Consider the following 22,504-nt stretch of genomic DNA (forward strand, 5'->3'; position numbering starts at 1 on the left):
TTTTTTTTTTTTCCCTTTCGGGGCGGGGCACGCGGCAATGAGGCGTGCACAAGAATGCATCGTCGGGGGGCAACGCGCGCGCGCGATGTGTATGCCACGCGTATGCGCTGTAACTGAGCAATGCAATTGTGTTGCGTAGTTGTATGCGGGAAAGAATAATTATCCTTGTTTCCCTTTCCCTGATGTGTGTTGCCTGTCGTGAGAAGAATCGGAATCGTCTTTTCGTTACATCCATTTGTTCTCTTCTTTTTGTTTTTTTTTTTTGTTACCTTCATTTTGTTGTTCACACTGTTCGCTTTGTTTTTTTTTTTTTTTTTTTTTTTTTTTTTTTTTTTTTGTGCCTTCTTTGTTGCTTCACCTGTTCTGCTTCTTAGCAGCGTGTGCGCTGGATTGGGACTTCATATAAAAGGAGAGCGAAAGTGCCAAGGGGGACAGAAACCTTTTTGTGACTGTAGCCCCCAGCGGTACACACAAATGGGCAAGTGTGTGGGAGCATGTGTGCACACATGAGTGTATAAATGCATTTTCGCTTTTGTTTTTTTTACTCTTGTTTTTGCAGCCTCGTCCAATTAACAGCTGCGTGATAAGATTGTGTTGTGCCACCCCGCGCGGGATACACTGACGGCCAATTGACCATCTGGTGGGTCTCTCCATCTGAACAGGGTTAGTTAGAGAGGCAGCCATTTCTGGGGGGAAAATGAGGAACGTTGCAGAGACAAGGACAAATCGTCCCTCCTACGTGACGAGGAAAGATACCCCGTGTGGTGACGCTGTGTCGACCCATCATCCTTGTGTGACCCTGCCAGACCACCGCTACCCGGCCAATACATATGGACGAGGATACCACGCATCAGCGGGCGGAGCCCTGCTAAAGGGGGGCACGTCAAATGGAAACCAGGCCATTCCAACCACCCAGATAAACAGCCTGGCTGCACTTAAGATGGGTAGAATGGGAAGTCCCCAGGTAGATCCAGCGAGACAAAGTTGCGACGGGAGTAGTCAGGTGCATCTGGCGGATGGGTCGTCGTCTTTGTTGCATCTGTATGAAAATGAAAAGTACTGGAGCGACGACAAAGGGTTCGTGAAGCACCCGTCAGCCGCGCAATCGTCCACTGCGCAATCATCGACTGCACACTCGTCTGGGGTGCATTTGCCCATGGTGAACTCACCAGTGGTGTATCGTTTGAGCGAGGAAGCGAACGGCATGGGGGGGAGAAGAGTTGGTCACAGTGCACGAGGGGAACAGACCAATGGGAGGAGTGTAAGCCAGTTGGCTCATCACAACCAGCGGGTCAACAAGGGGAAGGAATCTCATGCAGGGTGCTTCTTCCCCGGGGGAATGGACAAGATATACACAGGTGACGACTTGCATGGACACACCAAACGAGCACCTTTAATGAATGCTAGTTATGTTGGGTCTTCTGAAGGGAGCATAGGTCAGGAGGTTCTTCATTCCTGGTGGGGTGACGGAGCCAAATTGGGGAGTCCCTCGAGCGAGGCTTCCAATGGTTACACTGTTCCCAGTGCCCACTACCACAAGCTGGGTCATACGAACAGCACTCCGGGCGTCGTCCTTCTTCCCCTGAATAGAAGGACAAGAGATACATCCACGAGATGGTATGCAAGTGGGAAGGACGCAGATGCAGGGTTGGTTCACAAGTGGAGCAGTGGTCGGTGGAGCGGAGGTCACTTGAGCAAAACCTCCGAGTACAGCTACAGAGATTTTGGCGGCGTCATGTATCGTGGTATGCGTGACGGGAGTTGTTACCCTGATGATGCGTCTGTGGAGAGCCTTCCGAGGAATAGTTTCCCCTGGGGGAGCAGCAAAGATTTCCTTACAGCACAGGATAACAGTGACGTCGCTGTGTTGGGAGTAGGGGGGAGGCACTACGGGAGTGGTGGGCAGTGGCATGACCAGACTCATGTTAGAAGACTGTCCGGGGATAGCCTCTTCCAAAGTGGTGTTGTGAAGCACTTGGACGAAGGCGGTTACACAGGTGGGCTGGAGAGTCTGGAGTCGATTTCCCCTGTGGGAGGGGTCAGCTCATGGGAGAAGGCAACCGATGGGGCCACCGCTCTGCGTAATGAGGATAGTGCCCTTGGGGTGGATGCAGACCGAATCACCGAATGCACCTACAAGAACAGCGACTTCACCGAGTGGGTTTCTCACAACCAGTTGGTGAAGAACATCATTTCGTCTCACAACGAGGAGGGTGATGTGGACAAGCACGGGCTGTATAGCCTCCTATTTGACGCCTACGGACATAATAAAGAAGCGTTCCGCAAATACCTCAAGGGAGACCACGACACGAGCATGGATGTACAGATTGGCCAGGCAGTTGAGGAAATAAAAAAGGACAAGAAGAAAAGTAAAAAAAAAAGCAACACCATTGTTGAAAAAATAATTTTCCTCAAGTACCTATTCAATGAATACGCACACACAGACTACCCCAACTTGATTTCCTTCAAATGTTTCAAGCAAATGTTTGAGTCATACAAAAATGTTTTTGCCTCTGAAAAAATTATTTTGTTCATTTTCAACTGCCTAGATCGATGTAGGAGGTATTATGTGAGCGAGTCCGATTTCCTAATTGGTATGTTGGCTTGCAGTCCACACATGGACAATAACATTACGAAGGACACAGGAAGGTTAAGACACCAACTGATCTTCAGAGCATATGATCTGGACCGCGATGGTTACTGGAGTAGAGATGAGATGTTTGTTTTTTTATACCATTTGTATGAGCTGTCCAAGGGTTCCAAGCACATGGAACTGAAGGCAAACAAAAGGAGGATGAAAAAGTTTGTAGCTGTTCAACGGGACAAATTGATGCACACATGTGAGAAGATTAGCTACGATAATTTTTACCACCTTGTTGTGGAGGGGAAGGTGGAAGGCACTGAGAATTTACTCAGATCCAAGTGCGACGTGGCCAGTGTTGTGAAGACCTACTTTCTTTACACCTACGCGGGGGGAAGCAGCTTCACTACGTCCATTGAGGGAGATACAGACGATACGGGTACTTCGGTTAAGGTGCAGCTGGATGGGGAGCAGGGCGGGAAACACGAACAGAGTGTGGACGACGTGCACGGGACGCAGTTGAAGGGTGACACCCCGCAGCAGTGCGCTTCTTTACAGTTCAGTGCAGAGTCTACCACGGGGGATCCCAACTCGGAGGAGCCTCCACGCATAAGCGCTACTTCACTTAAGGGCGAGGATGAGCAGGGGGACTCTCAGGAAGTAGTGCAGCCTACACAGGCGCATATCACAACTGGTTCGAATAGCAATCAGGACGGGAAAAGGGACGATAAATTGGAGGAGAAAATTGAGGAACAACATCAGAGTGTTGGGGAAGCGGTGGAGGAAGAACCCCCCTGTGGCCACTCGAATGGGAACTCAAAAGGGAGCGACATGAATAGCGCGGAGAAGGGGGAACATGAAGTTGTGGAAGTGGGTGACGTGTCCAGCGACGTGGCGCAGGATGAACTGAGCACCCCCCCCGGGGAGGAACCAGACAAGGCGAGCAGCACAGACAGCATACCGCATTTCGGGGAAGGCGAAGAAGAGCAGCAGGGGGAGGAGCAACCAGAGCAGGATAAAAAGCGCGATACTCGTATGAAGCCCGAACGCAGTTGGAAAAGCTGCGTGGAACAGATGAAGGAGATCGTCAAGGCGTACAGAAAAAAGTACCTGACCGATAGGACAAGATTGTTTGGACTGAACCAGGACGTCGCATTTAAAATCTTCACAACCTTTTACAGAGTGACTTATAAGAGGAAGAGGGAGAAGTATATGGCACAGTTTGATGACCTCTGTACAGGTGCGTGTACCTACAACGACATTATACTTTTGTGTGATGAGGCCGTGAAGGTGTTTAAGGGAGAGGATTCAATTGAGCATGTAGACCTCCCCTGCAAAGTGTTTGGAGATTTGCATGGAAACATTTTTGACCTACTGGACTTTTTTAACATGTACAATTGGCCCTTGCATGGAGACACCAACGAGTGGTTGAGTGTGGACGAGGTGGCTACGTCAGATGCGACGTGTATGTCTGTGGGGAAAGCAAATGAGGCCAGTGTTGCTAACATGGCTGCGCATGAGAAGGATGTGAAATATGTTTTCCTGGGCAATTATGTAAACAGGGGAAATCATTCGTTGGAAGTCATTTGTCTTCTACTCAGTTTAAAAATTCTTTTCCCCAAGCACATATATTTGTTAAGGGGTAACCATGAGGAAAGGTTGTTTAATTACGTTCATGGGTTTTACGCAGACATTGAAAATAAAATGGAGCGCAATGGTAACAGAGTAGGGTTGATCAGATACCAGGGGGAAGTGATACAAGCTCATGCTTATGAATTATTTAACCGCATTAATGATGTGCTAGAGTTTTTACCCCTGTCCGTGTTAGTAGGGGGAAATATCTTATGTGTACATGCAGGCATTGGGGACAGCTTGCATAAGGTGGAAGATTTTGGGGATGTTCACAAACCCATTGTCGTTCCTCAATGTGTGGACAGAACAAGGAATGGAAATTATGAACGTGTTCATAAAATTATTGTTGACACTTTATGGTCTGATCCAATTAATTATGAAGATGAACAGGACATGTTTCTTTTGCAGAAATTAAAATCGGGGGAAGAGGATATTATTCCTTCTAGTCGAGGGAAAATTACTCTTAAATTTGGTCAGAAGAGATTGTCTTCTTTTTTGAAGAAGAACAAATTAAAAATGGTCATTCGAGGACATGAGTGTGTACAGGAGGGGTACAGGTATGGGTATAGTAGGCGTCTGCTCACTTTGTTCTCCGCCACGAATTACTGCGGCAGGTATGGCAACGACGCGGCCAACGCTTTCATCGTTAAGAGGGGAAAGAGCATTGTCATTTTTAATCAAATTTTGAAATGCCCGGGTGGGGGGCAGCTGGAAGGAAGTCATCATGGAGAGGAGATGACAACTGGACAGTTGGAAGCGCTACACAATTTGAAGCGAGATGGCACACCTGATGGAGGATCTCTCGAGACAGAGCACGGTGTCCCCTACTCGCCAGAGCCTCTTCACTGGGGCAACTTGCCCCATGAGGTAGGCCAACCGCAACACGGCGTACCCGCGTTGAGTGGGCAAGCAGTAATGGCCAATGAACACTCCCCCTGGAAAGTTCCCCCCCTTGGAGCAGAGAATTGGAGAAGTGGTAGTCCATTCTCCAGGGTTGACCAGATTGGGGATGCCTCTACCGATCGTATGGGCAGCCACCCGAAGATCACCATGAGCAAAGTAGCATACAGTGTTAGAAACGTCGGGGGGGAACACGACCACGACAAAGACGATGATGAGGAAGAAATGTCATGCAACGGGGTGCACGAGGAAGTTACCGCTTTTAACCCCAATGAGAAGGAGTTGACATCGGATGCGGATTCAGTGGAGGACAAGACCTTGTGCAACTCCGCTTCGGAGGAGAGAGACGATGCTCAGATCAATCACATCCTCAGGGATAGCCATTCAATTGTTAAAAGGAAATTGCGAGACACGAGAAGTAATGAACACATGAACTGGGGGGCAGCTGTGCAGTTGGGCAAGAGGGAAGGCGTACCCAGTCGCTTCCCGTGCAGCGGCGCAGGTGTGGAGGGCGCTAACCGTCAGGACGGCCACTTCCTGAGCCACTCGCGTAATAGCATGGGCGATGACCATTCGAATGGAGACGCAACAGATGATAACATGGAAAGCGGTTCACTAAGGAAGAGCATCCGTGCGAAGGGGACCTTTTCATCGGAAGAGGACTGTTCACATGTGAGCAGCGCGAGGAACTACACTGGAGAGCTTCTCTCCTCCAAACGCAGTCACTTCAAAGGTGAAGGTTTGGAGAAGGCACAGAACCGAAAGCAGCATAAATCCCATTTGAAGGCAGATCCTCATTGGGAAGGGGAATACCTTTATGCTGATTACGAACAATGCTCAGACAACCTCTCCCACGGAGATGCTTTGAAGGATCCCTCTTATAATGAGCCAGATAGCAGCGACGAATTTCTGTGTACAGGGGGGATGAAGCAAGACAGTCGAGTAAACACAAATGCCATCATCGAGAAATTTTTCCAACATGGAGAAAAAGATCATTGGAGTGGTAAACATATCTCCACTGACCATTTGGAGGATAAGGAAGTGGAAAGGGGGGGCGATTTAAATCATTACCAGTGTGCAAAGTTGACTCCCTTGTCTAAGCGAACGAACGATATGAATGTGAAGACGGGAGAGGATGGCGGTGAGTGGGGGCAGAATGGAAGTTGTGCAAACCTGATGGATGAGATGATGAGTAAACCGATGGACTACATGATGATGCCGCCAGATTTGGGCCTTGTTAATAGGCCAAAAGTGCGACGGGACACCCATTCGAATATGCAGAAGAAGGACCATGGCTCTACCACCCTGCGCAGTTTGAGAAGTTTGAGGAATGAACACAACACGAGCGAATCGCTCAGCAAGTAAGTTTGCGTTACTCCCCGTTTGCGCTGCTTCTCGTTTGTAGTGGCACTTCTCTGCGCGCTCATCCTTTGGTCCATTTACACATTCTGTTCTTCCTCCCCTTTCACCCCTCGATAGGCTACAAATGCAATGCTTGCCGCCTGACCCCAAGCCGCAGACAAAAATTTCGCTTCAAAAAAATATTGACAAGTTGGAGGATGACGTGTAACTGTATGTGGGAGGACATCGTCTGCACATGCGCGTGTCCATGCGTTCGTCCATGTTTGTTCCCTTCCCGCTACACGTACAATGCCACTTTCGTGTGGGCGGTAACGCAAGGCGCACATGAATAGTTGCCATGCTTTTTTTTTTTTGTTTGTTTTTTTGTTCTTCCTACCGCAACGTGTCATAAGAAATACCGTTACCTAACGCGTCGTCGTAAAGACGCTTTCCAAAGTTGGCCACACTGAACTGGACAACTCGCTCGGGGGATAACTCCTCATGGGCGAATAAAAAAGAAAATGATAAAATAATAAGTTTTTACTGCACAGTCAGGCAAAACGACCAAAAATGTCCAAATTGTTATTGCCCAGCTAGCCAAATTGGAACAAAAAAATGCACATTTTGGCTAGCCAAATGAGGGCATTAAAAAAAAAAAAAAAAAAAAAAATACGCAGCTCAGTGAGGTAACATTCCCATTAGGGTCATCCGGCAGGGATCAACCTGTAGCAGCGCAAGAATTGGACAGACCCCTGTTTACACACCGGACGCACCACCAATACAGTTGTTGTAAAAAGTTGTGGTGAGGTAGAGGGCCCAGTTAAGCGGTACACACTCGTTGGGCTGGACATTTTCCTTCAAGAGGATGTCCCTATTCTGAGCATTTTCGAAAGGGCGCAAAATTTTTAATAAACTATTAAAGTAAACTTTATCGCAGTTTTCAATTTTGATGAGGTTCACTGCGTCGAATAAATCATCCAGGGTAATAAAATTGTCTGCAAGAAACGTTTTATGATTTATTATCTGGGTTGGAGTGTACTTTACTGAGAAATCGTTTTCGTTTAGCGCATTAGCTTTGCTGTCCATCTCGTCTTTGGATGGAATGGTATTGTGTGTGTCCGTTCCAACATGGCTATCCTCTTTTGTTTCTTTCATTTCTGTTTCGTGGTTGAGTAGAATGGCTAGCTCGTCCGTAATATAATCGATTACGTTTTTTGGCTTTGTTATTAAAACTTTGTACAAAAGGAGTGTAAAGAGGGTGGGCGTATAATTGCGTTCGACGTACGCGTTTATATCTTCCTGGTCTACATTGCTGCAGCAGATATGTGACCGGGTGTCTTCGAGCGGGCTTCGTCCGTTTATTGCTTCTGTGGAGTTCTGTTCTCCTAAATGATCACCAAGGAGGGTGATGAACTCTCGACCTATTATTTCTTCTGCTCCGTTCCTCACTTGTGTATCCTTTTCCTGGGGTGCTTCACCCCCTATGTGTGTGTCGTGCCTGTTTATCCCTTCATCAAACCCTTTAAGTTTCTTTCCGATTTTCACCATTTTGGTTTTGGCTCTATTTGCCCGTCTGGGTGGACCTAACTAATAGGGAGTGGGACTTTGAGCGCTGTCACTTTTCCTTTTCATGTCAGACGGAAGGTAAGCCGTCTGGCGGCCATGAAAAGTGGTGTGTGTATACAGTTCCCACCCAGAAGTGTCCAATATCCCCCAGTTGGGTATTTTGTTTTGCCGCTTTTCCTTTTGTGAAGGTGTGGGCAGGTGACCGATCCTCCATCCATCATCTCCCTAATGGGGGGAATAGAACCTCCTATGTGAGTGCATCGGGGATGTGTATGACTATGTGCGTGACACATGTCCAAAAAAAAAAAAAAAAAAAAAAAAAAAAAAATGCGCGGCACATGAAGCACCTCCACTTCGCTTCTCTACTTCGCGAGGAGACCCCCCCCCCTTTCCCCTACAGCTTGATCAAATGCCTCTTAATATTTTCCATATTGATGTCATCGTAGTGTAAAGAGTGTTCATATAGAAAGTGCTCCCCCTGTTGGACACGAATAAGTTTAACTAACGTGGCATGGGTGTTCATTGCGTGTGCAATGTCTCGCACGAGGCTGCGTATGTACGTACCTCCAGAGCATTGTATTTCTAGGTCAAAAAAGGGAAGGTCCACTTCATTTAAGTATTTTATATTTTGAATGTGTATTTTGTTTGGTTTTATATGAACAGCAATTTTTTTTCGAGCGTATTCGTAGAGTCTCATTCCACTGACCCGCTTGGCTGAGTAGAGTGGCGGCGTTTGATACACGTACCCCATAAATTTATTCAGAGTGAGAGTAATGTTTGCTTGTGAGATAACTGTATCCTGTGTGGTGGTTCCCACTTGAAATTTTTTTTTCATCATGTCGCTGCTCATTTTTACTACTTGGCCTTCCCTGTCCAGTGTGTCCGTCTCCATGCCGAACAGGCCTAAGGCCAAATACTTTTTGTAGCATTGTAAAAAATCCCTTAACTTTTTTGTTCCCTTTTGTATACCGATCACTAGGACCCCCTCAGCGAAGGGATCTAAGGTCCCTCCATGTCCCACTTTAAATTTTAATTTCGTTTTGCTCAACTGTTTGAAGTGTTGCTTAAGGACCTTTTTAACCCTGTCACAAACTTTTGTAGAGTATACATTTACAGGTTTGTAAATGTTTAGAAGACCTCCGTATAGGATGTCATCAAGGGTGGCTTCTTCTTCTTTTTTTTTTTTTTTTTTTTTCCTTCCGTTTGTTCGTTTTGCCTTGGGGGAGACAGGTGCATTATTTTGCTTGGCCGTTTCAGGAGATGCTCTTTGTACAGGGTTATGTAATAATCGACTGACTTGGGCTGGTCCGCAAGGGGAGTTGCCGACTCGAGTTGTGTGTCTCCTTCCCTTTCGCATGTGTCAATGTGGTCACTTCCCATCACCTTTTTGGGGGGTCCTCCTAGAGCGTCTCTCTCCTTGCCCACATGGACGCCTCGTTTGTGCGGCGGCAGCCTAGAGGATGGGTCCACCCCATTTTTCGAGCTACCCGTATCATTGCACCGTGCCCTCCTCTGTACCCTGCGCAGTTCTCCAATCTTGTTGAACGCTGTGTATAGGTAAAAGAGTTTAGTTCCATTACGCCCTTTATTGTGGTTGTCACATGTTTGCAGTGATGGCGGTGGTTCTGCCACAGGGTGTATCCGTCGCCTGGGACGGACCTTCCACCTGCTGCGGGGCTGGGTGCTCTTCGTGTGGATGGCCTTCACAAGGGATATTTTTTGTGGACCGTTTCTCTTCCCCTCTGGGTGCGCGAACAGCGGCAGCAGTGCGCAGAGCAGACACAGGCGCAGCGCGAGGGGTGTGCGCGGCATTTTGCACAAGCTAGGAAGTGTTGTGATGGGCCGTTGTTATTATTTCTCTGTGGCGTCCGTTTCCCTGTCAAGCAAGCCTCGCTTGTGTATACTCACTCCATTGCGCCTTGTCACCCTTGCAACAGTGTGCCGCTACACCCCCCCTTCGCTCATCACAGTAGGAGAAAAAAAATCTCATGGAGGGGACTCACCACGGAGTAAAGAAGCAGAATTGAGCGGAGCGGCTTGAAAAATCATTTTCTTTATCTTCTCTTTGTCGACGTCAGGACGAGAGGAATGCGGTCCGCCCGATTGTTACTTCTTACCATGTTGGAAAGCAGCCTTTATACATATGTACACCCTAATGAGGTAACAAGATGAACGTAAGTTAACTGCTGTCCCGTGAAATGGCCGAGCGCACGACGCCTCCAGTTGCCTCATTTGACAATGCGGGCAAAAATAAATCGCAGCCGTGAAAAGGTGTAAAATGGAGCATAGCGTTGGGGAAGAAATCCTTCCGACCAGTTTAACGTTTAACGTTTAACGTGTAACGTGTAACGTTTAACGTCCTACGCGAAGTTGTCATCGCGAGTAAAAAAAAAAAAAAAAAAAAAAATTTAGCAAAGCCCCCGAGAAAGGGAGCGCGTTCCCATTTGTGCCCAATTTATTTGGAGAGGCATAACAGGTTTAACGTGTGCAGTGCGCTTAATGGATGCACACAAACAGCAGCGCACAGGTTTGAACCTGGAAGATGCAGGGATGCACACAATATTTGCATGACGACGAGGCGTGGTAATAATGGGGAAACGCCTGTGAGAAAGCTTCCTGCCACCCCCCTTTTTACAGAGTCATATTTTTACTCTCCAACTGCATGCGCTTGAGTTTGGCCTCGTGGAGCATTCGTTCTTTTTGTATGAGGTGCGAGGACTCCTCGAGGAGGTTAAGGATCTGATGAATCTGCGAAGACCAGCTGTTGAGCAACACTTCAGGATTTTTCTTCTGCCCAAATTTAATAATTCCATGTAGCCGATCTATCTTGGCATTCAATATTTTGTTCGAGACCAATTCAGAGAGGAAGCTTTCTGAGTCTTCCACCGATGCGTGGAGCAGTTGGGAGAGGCGAAGAAGAGATATCTGGCAGTAGCAGTTTGAAATTACGTGTATGTTGTGGTGCATGACTTTCTTTTTAAAAAGGTTCCATCTGTTTTCTCCACCCACAAATTTAGAGTCGTTGAAAATGTAAAAGTTAAGAAGTTCATCCTGGTAGGGAAGAGGCCACTGAATCAAATCCATGTTAATAAAATCCTCCACGATGTTTTGGAAGACGGGTATTTCTTTTAATTTTTTTTTTTCTGTTTTTAGTAGGTTGGGTAGTTTTGTTTGTTGATCTTCAAATGGGGATAGGGCTAAGAAGATGATGTAGCATTTTAATTCTTCTACCCACAAATTTGGGTCTGCCAAAACGGGTTCTGTGTTGAATCGTTCCTCATAACATTTAGCTACCTCAGCATATGCCTCCTCATTAATATGATATTCGATCATGTACATAAAGTATTTTAATTTCAAGTCAGCAAACTCAGGAGCGTTCAACAGTGATGGGTTTATCTTTCGGCTGATCACATGGCACCTAATAAAGTCTTTCCTCAACAAGACGAGTCTCATCTGTTCGAGTATGTATTCTGTCTTTTCCCTTTTACCCATGGATATGAATGTTTCTACTTGTACGTCCTGCAGGATGTTTGCAGCTTCTTCAATATTCCCGTCGTCCTCCTTCATCTTCGAGAGCACCCTAACAATTTCTGACCTTTCCACCTCTACAAAAATTTTTCCCTCACTGATGGTGCAGAGGGTGTTAATCAAGCTGAGCTTATCTGCTTTGCTCTCCACATCTGGGATCCATATTTTACACAGGTTGATCATGTCGATGATGGTTTTTTTTAGCTGTCCTCTTTTTTTATTAAAGAAGACTAGGTACTCGTTAATCTTTTTGTAATCCCCTGCTTGTTTGTATTTGTTCAGAATGAATTGAACAATTTTGCTGGTTGAGCTTCCGTCGTATGCTTGTCTGCATTTTTTTTCCATCGCGATGAGTTTTTCCATGGCGAGTTCTCCGTCGCCCACCTATAAAAAAGGGGGGGAGTAATGTACAGAGTCGTGGTTCAATCGGTAACGTGTGCGTGAGAGGAGACGTCGGTACAGCCTCTTTTGCATATGTCGCCGCCTTACCTTGAAGAGGTTTTCCGCCTCTGCAAGCAGCTCATCCGTCTCCGCGCTGAAGTCCTGGGCGATCCTGGGGTCGGTCAGAAGGCTGTCATGGCAGCCGATGATCTTCGCAGCGCTGTCTTCCATCGGGCTTATCTTTTGGGAATTTCTCTTCGTTTTTAGCGTTTGTACGGGTCCTCCACGGCGGGGTGTGAACAATCTGAGCAAGTGATATGAAGCAAAGGGTCATAATTGGTGCGTGTGTATAAAATCAGGCCGGGTGGTGCTTAGCGCATTAGTCATGCTGGAATTTCCTCCTGCGCGCGATGTGGCGTGATGGGGCGAGGGTCTCCACTTACGTGGCTCACTCACGCGTTAACGTGTAGTGCTGAAGAAAGGCACCCCCCCCAAAAAAAAAATGGATTTAAAAGGAGGAATAGTGTGAAAAGGGCCAAAAGGGGGCGAAGGGGGAGAATCTCACTCCCTTTTTATTTTTGCGTTACCCCTTTTTGTGACTCGTTAAAGGGAATGTGGGATGGTTAAGTATGACCAGAATTGCTCGATAGGGTAATCTCTTAGCATTGGCCTTGGCTCGGCTTCACCACTTGGTCATCTGACACTGTTCGGGTGTACGCTGCTATTTTGCCTCACATCGTTAAGCTACGCATTTTTTTTTTTTTTTTTTTTTTTATGTATATTTTTTCCTCCTTTCTGTTTTAGCATTATTGGGGGAAAATTAAAAATATTTTAAAAGCCTCCCTGGGGCGCAAGTGCACGGGCGATTGCACATGGTTTGGAACCGGTTCCCGAGGGTGCATGCGGCGGGTGGGGCAGCGCGTAAGGGCAGTGCAGCACATCGTCAGGTGACTCTGTTAGGTCATTGCGCACATGGGGGACATTGAGCGAGACTCCCTGCCTAAAGCTATACGTCATTTTGTGAGGAGAGTGGTGGAGCGGGCTTTTTTTTTTTTTTTTGGCACCTGGCTGTGTAGCTGTCGTCCCAATTTGAGGCGCCAAGGTTGTTCCCTCCGCTGTGTCCAGGTTCCGTTGTGCTGTTATTTTGCATTTTTTTTTTTTTTTTCCCCCTCTTCGGCGCTCGATGTAGAGGAGAATGGGCTGGACGATGAAAATGGATGATGGGTAAATCGTGTATGCGGTAATACGGTACACAGGTGCAGGCGAGCTCACGTCTCTTGTGGGTCGCATCCTTCCTCGCCGCTTGTCCGCTTCGCCATTTTTACCCCCCGATGTGGCCCCTGCGGAGAGTGGACCCCTGCAGGGGTAGCCGCAGAACGTTCAGCAACACAGGAGAGTATTCCTCTAGCATCAGCCGAATCTTTAACAAGCTTAATCAGCAGCTGAATGAGGAGCTGAATGAGAGGTGCCCCAAAGGAGGAGGGGGAGACAACCCTCTCGAGGGACACAAATGGCCACGTAACAGTGGAGGACTTCCCCCGGACGCCATTGTCAAACAGTTCGAAGGAGCAATAACTAAAATGGACCTGAGTAGAATGCTGGGACGGGACCTCTCTTATTGCATGAATATTGTGGCCAAGATGGACTACTTCAGAGGGCACCCTTTTTGGGTCAAGGCATGTAACCGGTTGGTGAAGGGACACATGCTTCACAGGATAAACACGCAAAGTTACTTTATTATGGCTAATTCGTTAAGTAAAGTGGATCTGCTCTTTGGTGGTGATGTGCAGCAAAGACATGCACACACGTCAGATCGACTGAATGCAGAAGGGGCAGGATCTCCTTTGCGTTGCTCCTCCCCATTTCAGTTCATCTCTTACGATGGTGACGTCACAGTGCAGAGGAAGGACAGAACAGATGGAAGGAGTTACCACCAAGTTTACAACGAGATAGCTATCAGATTTCTCCTCAACTTGGAGTTTATGAATTTGAATTCTATAAGCTGTGTATTAAATATGTTTGCCAAGCTGAGCTTAAGGGAGTACAATCTGCTGGGTTACTACTTAGCTGATTATATTGTGTTGGGACAGTTGAGGAGGGTTATTGGGGAGGGGAGTAGCGCTCTGGGGGGGACTCAGTCCTATTCAAATGGAGGTACGTCCACGATGCTAAGTAATGTTAGAAGTTCTTCAAACGCTAGTGAGGGGAAATCTTTATTGCATGTAGACCGATACAGCGTCTCCAAGCTTGTAATCATTTTGCACGCACTGGCAAAATTGGGTGTGGCACATGTAGAGTTTGTCTCTCTCTGTTGTTTTGTTTTAAGAGAACATCTGATGGTGTTGAATGGGTTAGACATCTGCAACTTAATGTATTCATTTTCAAAAATGATTTCTTTGTGGAGTGGGAGGAAGAAGTATGATCGGGTTAGTCTACTTAGAAGAGTTACAAGCCAAGCGTTCCAGTCCTACCTCCACTCAGTAATGAAATCGACAGAGGTGTACACACCCCGTTACGGAAGCACCAATGGGGTTCATAATACGTATGACTCATTGTTACGTAACAATGTGGAAGGGCAATTGAAGCAGTTGTATAGTCAGGTCGAAGGAGAGGTAGTTAAACTGGCAACGCAGATTGGCTCATTGGTGAAGAGGGAACATGTCCTTGGTAAATTCACAGCTGTGCAAATTTCATCTCTAGCACTTTCGCTGGGAAAATTGGAGCTGAACTTTTACGGAACTTTTTACGCCATGAATAGGAAGGTCCACCATCTGTGGAAGGACTTTTCCCTGCAGAGCATTGCAGACTTTCTATTCGGAATGAACGAGAAGAATATTTCAGATGAGCAGGTCACTCTACTTTTGTGTTACCAGTTTGTGCGTCTGGTTTATACCAAATATTGTTCGTCTTCCTTCATGAACAAACAGGACACCTTTTCGCAAAATCACCTGAACGTGGTCAGGCAGAATAGGGAAAATATTTACTTCTTTGAAAAGACGCACAAGAGGGTACATTTTTTAGACGCAAAGGATTGCTCTCTTGTGGTTCGCATTTTTCAATCCCTGTCCAAATCGGAGGTGCTGGTTGGTGGCGGCGCAGTTGCCTTTGCCAACCCCCCGGGGGTCTGCTTCCCCTACGATGTGTGCGCGTTGGGTGGGCGCAGCGGAAAATTGAATGGGAGTTCGAATGACCATCGGGGTGATAAGTTGATTTGTTCCCCCCATGGGCACACTGGAGAAGACCCCCGTTCCTACGCAGAAGACGTGGAAAACACCCCCTGGAAGAAACTGAACGAGTACCCAAATGGGGCCAACGCAACCTTTAGCTCTTTTGAGGCCAGTGCCCATTTGATCAGGTTCCACACGATACGTACCTTGCACCACGTTATTAATCAACATGTGGATTTACTTCCCTTCGAGAGCAAGTGCATGTTGTGTTACTTCTCTCTGCACGTGCTGGACTTTATGTTTCCCATGGGAGGGTATGCACAGTTGGATGGATATCCCTTCGGGGCATCTGTTCCCCCAAATGGTAGCTCATTTCACCTGTACAGGTCAGGCAGAATGAAAGTCCCAAAATTCCCCGAGAGAAGCATTTTATCCCATATAAGTAGAAGTCTCTTCGCAAGATTGTTGTTTCACGTGTGGGAATCTATGGATCATAATTCGCTTAGTGAAGTTACCATGCGACAGATTCATATTTGCATTTTGAGCTTTTACCTGGACGTTATGAGGTTGCCTCCAACTGGGTGGGCCCACCCATGTGTGGACACGCGCCATAGAGGAGATGCTCATGCTGCCTGCCCGCCAGACGAGATGCCCAGTTCGATTTGTGTGACCTCATCGGAGGGGATCAGTACGAATATATCACTGGAGAAGAATTTTCCTGTCAAGTGCGGTGACGACATATTTCTTTACTTCTCCAAGGGAAACCTCAATAAATTGAACGCCTTTTTGGACTTCGCTAGGGTGCGAAGCTTCCAGCAGAAGGAAATGACCCTGACATCGAGTGAGGCTGCGTGGCGTGTGTGTGCAGTGCGCCGTTTTTTTGGGCGAGGCGTTATGTGCCGCAACAAGCTCTTTACAGCGTCTTCCACCTTTTCCGCTACTCATATGCGCCTCCACCCCTCCTCTACCTTAGGAACGCATGCTGAGGTGTACAACTGCCTGCAGAGCGTGATCGACGACCTGAACGGATCAGGACAAAGGCGGCTGTTGCACAGCTCCGAGGTGATAGTTGGCCCATTCGTACTGGTACAAAACAGGACAGATAAAAAAAATAAAAAATGATGATTAAGCGAGGGGATGTGAAAAAGAGAATTCGTGAGATCCCTCTCGTGTTGGCCGTCCACCCAGACATGTTGCACTTGAATTTCCCATTCCCTTTTTTTTTCCCTTTGCAGGATTGTGTACTTGAACCGGAGGAGTGTGAAGGGAGGAAGCACGCCTTAACAACATGACGCTTCTTTAGTATGATAAAATGGGAACATGGAGGGATGTTCTTCGTTGGATTTAAATCACGCCGTTACAGTCTTCACAGTGTTGGCTCATCAAGCGGTACAAATGATTAGCAAAAGGGAGGTTAACATTTGATGAAAAACAGTTTGAAGTGAGCTAGCTATTCTGTGCACACCAATGACAAAAAAAAAAAAAAAAAAAAAAAAAAAAAAAAAAAAAATTTCACCTTTGCAATACACACACAAAAGGGGGGGAAGAGAAGCATTACAGAGTGTCCACTTGTGGGGTGCCTTTTTTTTTTTTTTTTTTTCGAGGTGGACAGGTGGACCAAACAATCGTACGCATAGGAGCGCCCGCTTATGCAGTTAAAAAGTTAGCGAACAAGGACAAAGCGAGCCATCTAGGAATGGCATGCGTGTAAATAAACCCACATGTATGTACACATGCACATGTTTGTGTTGCCCGTCGGATTGTGCATGTCCCATTTGTATTTAATTTGTTATTTTTTTTTTTTTTTGTCAAACCTTGGTGTGAAGGCATTTTCGCCTGCTCCGCTTCGGTCGCGTCTTATGCCCCTTCGTGCAAATGATAACACTGGAGTTGTTCAACGCCTTTATAAATTCCTTCACGGTTTTTTGGTTGGCGCTTTGCTTCTCTCCCTCCTGATAGTCATGACCACGCTGTTGAGTGGGGGGAGCGTGCAGGATGCTCCGCTTCGGAGCGGTCTTCCTCGTTACGTTTTGTCTCTTCCGTTTTGTACTTCGCAAGGGGGAAGTTCGCAGAGAAGGCCGAGATGGGAGAGGCCTCTTAATTCTGCTCTGTGTGCTGCGAACAGTCCCACCAACGGTGCCGCATGGACCCCTCGGAGAAATCCCTTTTTGTAATGACCCCCTACTCAATTGTGCACGAGTACGTTTAGCAGATTGGGCTGTACATGTAGAAACACTTCTTAACATCCTCCTGGAAATTTGTGCCCCTTTGGAGAATGGGCCTTCTTTCTTTGGGGCAGATTCATTATGTCGTTTGTTAGTGGCATGGGCAGGGTGGGTTCCTTCACTCGATGTTTTTTCACTTTTACTAGGTTTGGTACGTGGTTGCTTTCCTCTCTGTGTGGATAAAGCAGTTGAGTTGTTCTTTCTTGAGGAGTTGTTCCGCATGGACGCAATCACTGGGGGGTCTTCCATCACCTGACTTGTGTGTAGGAGCGGTGACATCTGCAGTTTCGTTTCTACCCGGACGGGAACAATTTCATTTTCTCCACTGTTGCGTGCCCCTTCCCAAGCGGTTAGGTGAGGCGCACCGTGTGGGCTCCGAAATGTGTACTCGGCATTTTCCTCTTGCTTGTGAAGAACCCACTTCTTGCTGCACCTAGCTATGTTGGTGATCCTTTTGCTGACTTCATGTTTGGGGAGCGTGCAAAAAGTTTTTTTTTTTTTTTTTCTACTCTTCTGTGTTCCTTTGTTGTGGGGCAAAACTTGTGTCTTGCTTTTTAATTTTTTTTTTTTTTTCTTCTTTGCTTTGTATTCACCACGGGTTGTTCCTTTGGCTAGCTGTCCTATGTGTAGTTCGTATTCATCTTTTATTTTGTGCGCGTTTGCGATTCTCTCCTTGGTGAAGCTTGTCCTAAGTGGGGTTGGGTCACTCTGCCTTTTTTTTCTACCCGGTTGAGGTGTTGCACTCCGTTTTGTGGTCCTGAGTGTGGGTTCACTCGATACAGATTTGATGCTGTTCCGTTTTTCGCTCGTCGTGTAGAATTCTCCCTTCGGAAGGCGTCTCTCCATTTTTGTAGGGTTGCTTTGTGTGGCGATTGACAGACCAGTGTGACTGCCCCCCATGGGAGTGATGCAGGTAGCAGCAGTGGCACTCGTCTCCCCCCTCTTGTAACGAAGTAACTCATTTTTGCAGGCATGCAATTTTTTTGCCAAGCTGAGTAGTTGTATGTATTTCCCTTGCGTCATAAATGTAGGGGGCGCCATCTTGGGGGGGACAAGTTTTTTTTTTTTTTTTTCTTCTTTTATCCTTTTGCATATACATATATATATGTGATGCTCCTTTGTGCTGTTTTCACTAGTTGGTTGGTACTTGTGGCGTTCCACTACGTTGACGGGATGGTCCCTAAATGGGGAATTAAGTAGACCGAACAGGGGACAAGCTCCCTTAAAAATTTTTCGTGGCGCAAGGGAGGGCATGTGTGTGTTCCCTGTCACCACGACGCGATGAAGAGAAGGTGACACCTGTGCATGTGTAGAAAGAAATGGAAGGGTCACAAAAATATTTTGCCAAATGTTGAATGTTGTGTTGGACAAATGGGAATGCATGAAGAGAAGCGCAGTGGTGAGTGTCGTCAAGTCGACACTACAGAATAGCTCCACTTCAGACGAGATGATTATTCAAAAATGCGTTGCTATCATTTGGGTTTTCCAATGCGGGCCTCCTGCACCAACAAGATGGGGACAAATGTATCTTGTCGATTTGCCCCTCGTTGTATCACTCCGCGGGAAAAAAAAAAAAAAAAAAAAAAAAAAAAACATGCACACACACAAATGTTTGTGTGTACCAATACATATGCAGAACGACGAGCAGAGGGGGCCATTCTCAGCGGCTACACACTTCACAGCAAAAAAGGGAGAAGCTCAGTGTTGTGTGTAGGTCGCTCTGCAGGATGGAAAAGACACAGAAAAAAATATTTAAAAAGAAAAAAAAAAGGGATCACAAATGGGGCATGAAACATGCGTTGAGTCGCGTCACATGGTATACAACTGCAATTCTGCACCCTGTGGCGTAGGAGTACCATGTGCGGTCTCATCAGTTGGTTCTTCCGCGTGCGCTTAGGGGGGCCACACACAATTGCTACCTGGCATGATGTGACATGGTACTATATATATATTTTTTTTCACCAAATTCTACTTAGTAATATGCGTCTTCCATTCCATTCATGCAACACTCGTGTGTGTTTTCGCTGCCCCCCCCTGCGCACGATGGGGTGGAAGCCCCCGAATGGTCTGTCCAATTTTTTCTTTATAACGTTACCTCCACAGAGGGAGAGACGGCAACTTATATGCACATGATCATGCATGTTGCGTAAAAGGGAAAGGGACTTCTTCTCTCTCTCCTTCTCTGTCACACGCATTCGTTTTGTTGAAGACGTGCTGAATGGTGTGTACCACATTAGATCCATGAGTGGAACATGACACAAAAAAAAAAAGTCACACATGATTGATCTCCCCAACCGTTGCTTCCTATTCATAATAATAATTTTTTTTTTCTAATGATTTTCCTTTTCATTGGAGTGTTCATTCTCATTAGGTTGTTCCCCATGGGGGTTTGCACCCTGTTCGGCATGATCTTCACCTTGCTTTTTTGCTACTTCAAGGCTGGTCGCTTTGGCCAGGTCTGCTTTGGCTAGATCTGCCTTGGCTTCCGAGGTGGACATGTGTGGGGCCTCCTCCACCGCTGTGCAGGCCACTTTCTCCGAGGGCGTACCATCCGCCTGGTTGGTCACCTCCTGCGGGAGGTTCTTCACCGACAGGAGACGAATTCTCATTTTACTGCTTCCCGTTTGGGAGGAATTTTGCACCACGCCCTCACTACCTGCACTTCCACCGCCTTCCACACCGGAGGCTCCCTTGTCCGTTGCGACTTTCAATTTAGTGCTTGTATTTGTGGTGGTATTTTCTCCCCCTCGGCTTTTTTTTGCCTTTTTCGTTTTTTTATTCTTCCCCACAGTGTAGGGGTTGTAATCCTCGTCATATCTGTGAGAGTGTTTTCTTCCAAAGGCTTTAATGGAAGAGCTGTCTGCGTCATCCTCTTTTGTGTTGTTCATATCGCATGAGTCTAACTGGTGGGTACTTCTGCTCTGGTTGGTTCTTACATGGGAGCCATTTGCGTGGGTAGCGTTACCATGCATATCGTTTCCGTGCCCATGGGTCAGCAGCTGTTCATGTGAGAAGCCACTTCTTTCATTCACGTTGTCCTGATGATCATTCCAGTCGTAGGGGGCACTCCTGTTCCTACTCGTGTCGTGCAGGTAAGGAGGTGACTCTCCATTCATTTCCATCTCCACAAACAGTTTGTCGTGCTGACTTTTCACACGATCAAAATCAGTTTTTATAAGATAAGCTATTTGGTTGTTTATACATATTTTTTCTTTTAGTAGAGCTATGCACTGTTCCCTGTCGCTAATAATTTCGTTCAGGAGATGTTCACACTCTTCCTCGGTGTACATTTGTGTGGATGTACACACTTGGCTCTTTCCTTCATCGTCTGTGTTTGCGCTGGGCATGTATTGGTTACTGTTTTTTTTTTTGTAGGGGTGGGTGTTGGGTGGGTCCTCTCCGTTGTGAAGGGCCAGGTCCGCTTCGTCCTTCACGGGGGGCCTGGTCGGTTCCCCACACGGGTGATTATTCATGTCTGATACATTTTGTGCTTCCCCCTTTTGCTCATCATCTGTTTGTACTTCCCGCTTAACCCCTTTTCGCTCGCCGGGGGGATCCCCCTGTAGCGCGTCTGCCTTCTTTCTTCGGTGGGACGTGCTATGTTTGGCTGCTTTATGCGATGTGCTTTTTAATGACGACTCGCTAGCTGCATCTGTGGGTTCATTACGGTGGCAGTCGTGGGGTGTCTCTTCCGCGGCAGGGTCTGCACCTGCCGTTGGTTCCTCCCCACCGGAGTGTTCCTCCTCCTTAATGCGCACATGGCGCTTGCCTGGTAGGTCGACGCCCTCCGTCTCACAGTTCCTATTTTCGAACTCAAGTAGGCGGTCGTCATTCTGCATGCTCGACTGTCCAGTCAGGTAGGTACCCTGCCTGTCGATTTTGTTTTTTGACCAGTGGTTCAGATGTGCTAAATATATTTCCTCCTTCTGTTGAATGAGCTTGTTTATTTTGTGTTCCTTGAAGTCCAGTTCCTTCATGAGGAACAGCAGTCTGTGTAGGTACCCCGTGATGTGGAGCACATTCTCCATGTATATTTGCGCAGAGTCCGACATGGTGCTTCTGTGCGGGGGGGACTCATTCGTGGGGTTGACAGCGGGTTAGCGGCGGCGTGTTTACTAGCGTGTTAACTGGCGGCGTGTTTACTAGCGTGTTAACTAGCGGCGTGTTTACTAGCGTGTTAACTAGCGGCGTGGTCGCGGGTTCTGCAAAAGTGTTCACATAGAACCCCACTGTTTTGCCTGTTGGGCTTATGTCCCCCGTATGCTGCTCCTAACGCGGTTTTCCTCCTTCAGAAGTGGTGCAATATTTTTGGTGAGAAAAAAAAAAAAGTTCGCTCTACGGGGTTACAACACATTCTTGAGGACAGCACCACATTGTCCAGTCGGGGTGGACGCGTGGTCAGGACTGCGCAGTGTTGTTCGTACCACTATGCAACGGGGAGTCCCGTCACCACTGAAGCCTTCAATGTAAGCGGATACGGTATTATAGCTACACAACTGTGGTGTGGTTTCGTCTCCTAGGACATGTATGGAGTGAAATCATGTGCATAGGTGTATGTGCGGCAGTTGCATCCACGTGTACCACATTCGCTGCGCTGTGCCGCTTAGGTTGACAAGGCAGGAGTTGTAACGGGGAGCACTTAATCTCGTAAGCCGCTTTCCTGCCCTGCTCTTTGGGCTGGTTTGTGGGGATCAGGCGGTTAATCTGTTACGCGGCTACAATTGGTAGAAGCAGTCATGCCTGCTTATGCAGCCTTGCATGCGCGCGCAAAGTAGTATATTAAAAAAAAAAAAAAAAAAACACCATTTGGCAAGGTCGTAAAAAAGGGGGGCGAGGCCTTCTTTACCTCTTTTGGGTGGAGCGCAGGATCTACGGAAAGGAAAAAAAAAAAAAAAAAAAAAAAAAAAAAAAGGGAAAAAGGGCGCAACGCAGATTAGCACAGGCATAATATAGCACAAGGTATAAGTTAACCCCGCGTGGCCACTTGCAGGGTTAAGCGTGCATCGGTAACGTGAGTGCCATTACGATCTTCGCGCGGAACTACGCCTGGGGGAGAGCTGCACTGTTGTGTGACACGCATATTTTTTGTTCTTCGCCTTTTTGGAGCGACGCGGCTTTTCCTTCGTGCAATCTTAAAAGAAGCGAATTGCCATTTTGTGCTGCATGTTGAGTTCGCACAGATA

At 47.1% G+C, this 22,504-nt stretch overlaps 7 protein-coding genes across 7 annotated transcripts; 2 read left to right on the top strand and 5 right to left on the bottom strand.

Moving 5' to 3' along the window:
- Nucleotides 1-697: 697 nt before the first annotated feature.
- On the top strand, nt 698-6,683 carry AK88_04161 (uncharacterized protein; the record flags this gene model as incomplete). Its single annotated transcript, XM_012481771.1, has 2 exons — nt 698-6,474; nt 6,593-6,683. The coding sequence occupies 2 exons, from the start codon at nt 698-700 to the stop codon at nt 6,681-6,683; spliced, it is 5,868 nt and encodes a 1,955-aa protein (XP_012337194.1).
- A 527-nt stretch (nt 6,684-7,210) lies between these two features.
- AK88_04162 (uncharacterized protein) lies at nt 7,211-8,002 on the bottom strand (the record flags this gene model as incomplete). The annotated part of the gene is made up of 1 exon (XM_012481772.1): nt 7,211-8,002. One exon carries the CDS (start codon nt 8,000-8,002, stop codon nt 7,211-7,213), a length of 792 nt encoding a protein of 263 aa, XP_012337195.1.
- A 412-nt stretch (nt 8,003-8,414) lies between these two features.
- AK88_04163 (tRNA pseudouridine(55) synthase) lies at nt 8,415-9,377 on the bottom strand (the record flags this gene model as incomplete). Its single annotated transcript, XM_012481773.1, has 1 exon — nt 8,415-9,377. The coding sequence occupies one exon, from the start codon at nt 9,375-9,377 to the stop codon at nt 8,415-8,417; it is 963 nt and encodes a 320-aa protein (XP_012337196.1).
- A 1,274-nt stretch (nt 9,378-10,651) lies between these two features.
- Nucleotides 10,652-13,079, bottom strand: AK88_04164 (uncharacterized protein; the record flags this gene model as incomplete). Its single annotated transcript, XM_012481774.1, has 3 exons — nt 10,652-11,932; nt 12,038-12,233; nt 12,994-13,079. The coding sequence occupies 3 exons, from the start codon at nt 13,077-13,079 to the stop codon at nt 10,652-10,654; spliced, it is 1,563 nt and encodes a 520-aa protein (XP_012337197.1).
- A 181-nt stretch (nt 13,080-13,260) lies between these two features.
- Nucleotides 13,261-16,388, top strand: AK88_04165 (uncharacterized protein; the record flags this gene model as incomplete). Its single annotated transcript, XM_012481775.1, has 3 exons — nt 13,261-15,937; nt 16,070-16,158; nt 16,332-16,388. The coding sequence occupies 3 exons, from the start codon at nt 13,261-13,263 to the stop codon at nt 16,386-16,388; spliced, it is 2,823 nt and encodes a 940-aa protein (XP_012337198.1).
- Nucleotides 16,389-16,904: 516 nt separating this feature from the next.
- On the bottom strand, nt 16,905-18,362 carry AK88_04166 (uncharacterized protein; the record flags this gene model as incomplete). The annotated part of the gene is made up of 2 exons (XM_012481776.1): nt 16,905-17,145; nt 17,341-18,362. 2 exons carry the CDS (start codon nt 18,360-18,362, stop codon nt 16,905-16,907), a joined length of 1,263 nt encoding a protein of 420 aa, XP_012337199.1.
- A 1,289-nt stretch (nt 18,363-19,651) lies between these two features.
- Nucleotides 19,652-21,373, bottom strand: AK88_04167 (uncharacterized protein; the record flags this gene model as incomplete). Its single annotated transcript, XM_012481777.1, has 1 exon — nt 19,652-21,373. The coding sequence occupies one exon, from the start codon at nt 21,371-21,373 to the stop codon at nt 19,652-19,654; it is 1,722 nt and encodes a 573-aa protein (XP_012337200.1).
- Between the last annotated feature and the right edge of the window lie 1,131 nt (nt 21,374-22,504).

This window comes from Plasmodium fragile (assembly GCF_000956335.1).
Source record: "Plasmodium fragile strain nilgiri unplaced genomic scaffold supercont1.55, whole genome shotgun sequence".
Classification (NCBI taxonomy): Eukaryota; Apicomplexa; class Aconoidasida; order Haemosporida; family Plasmodiidae; genus Plasmodium; species Plasmodium fragile.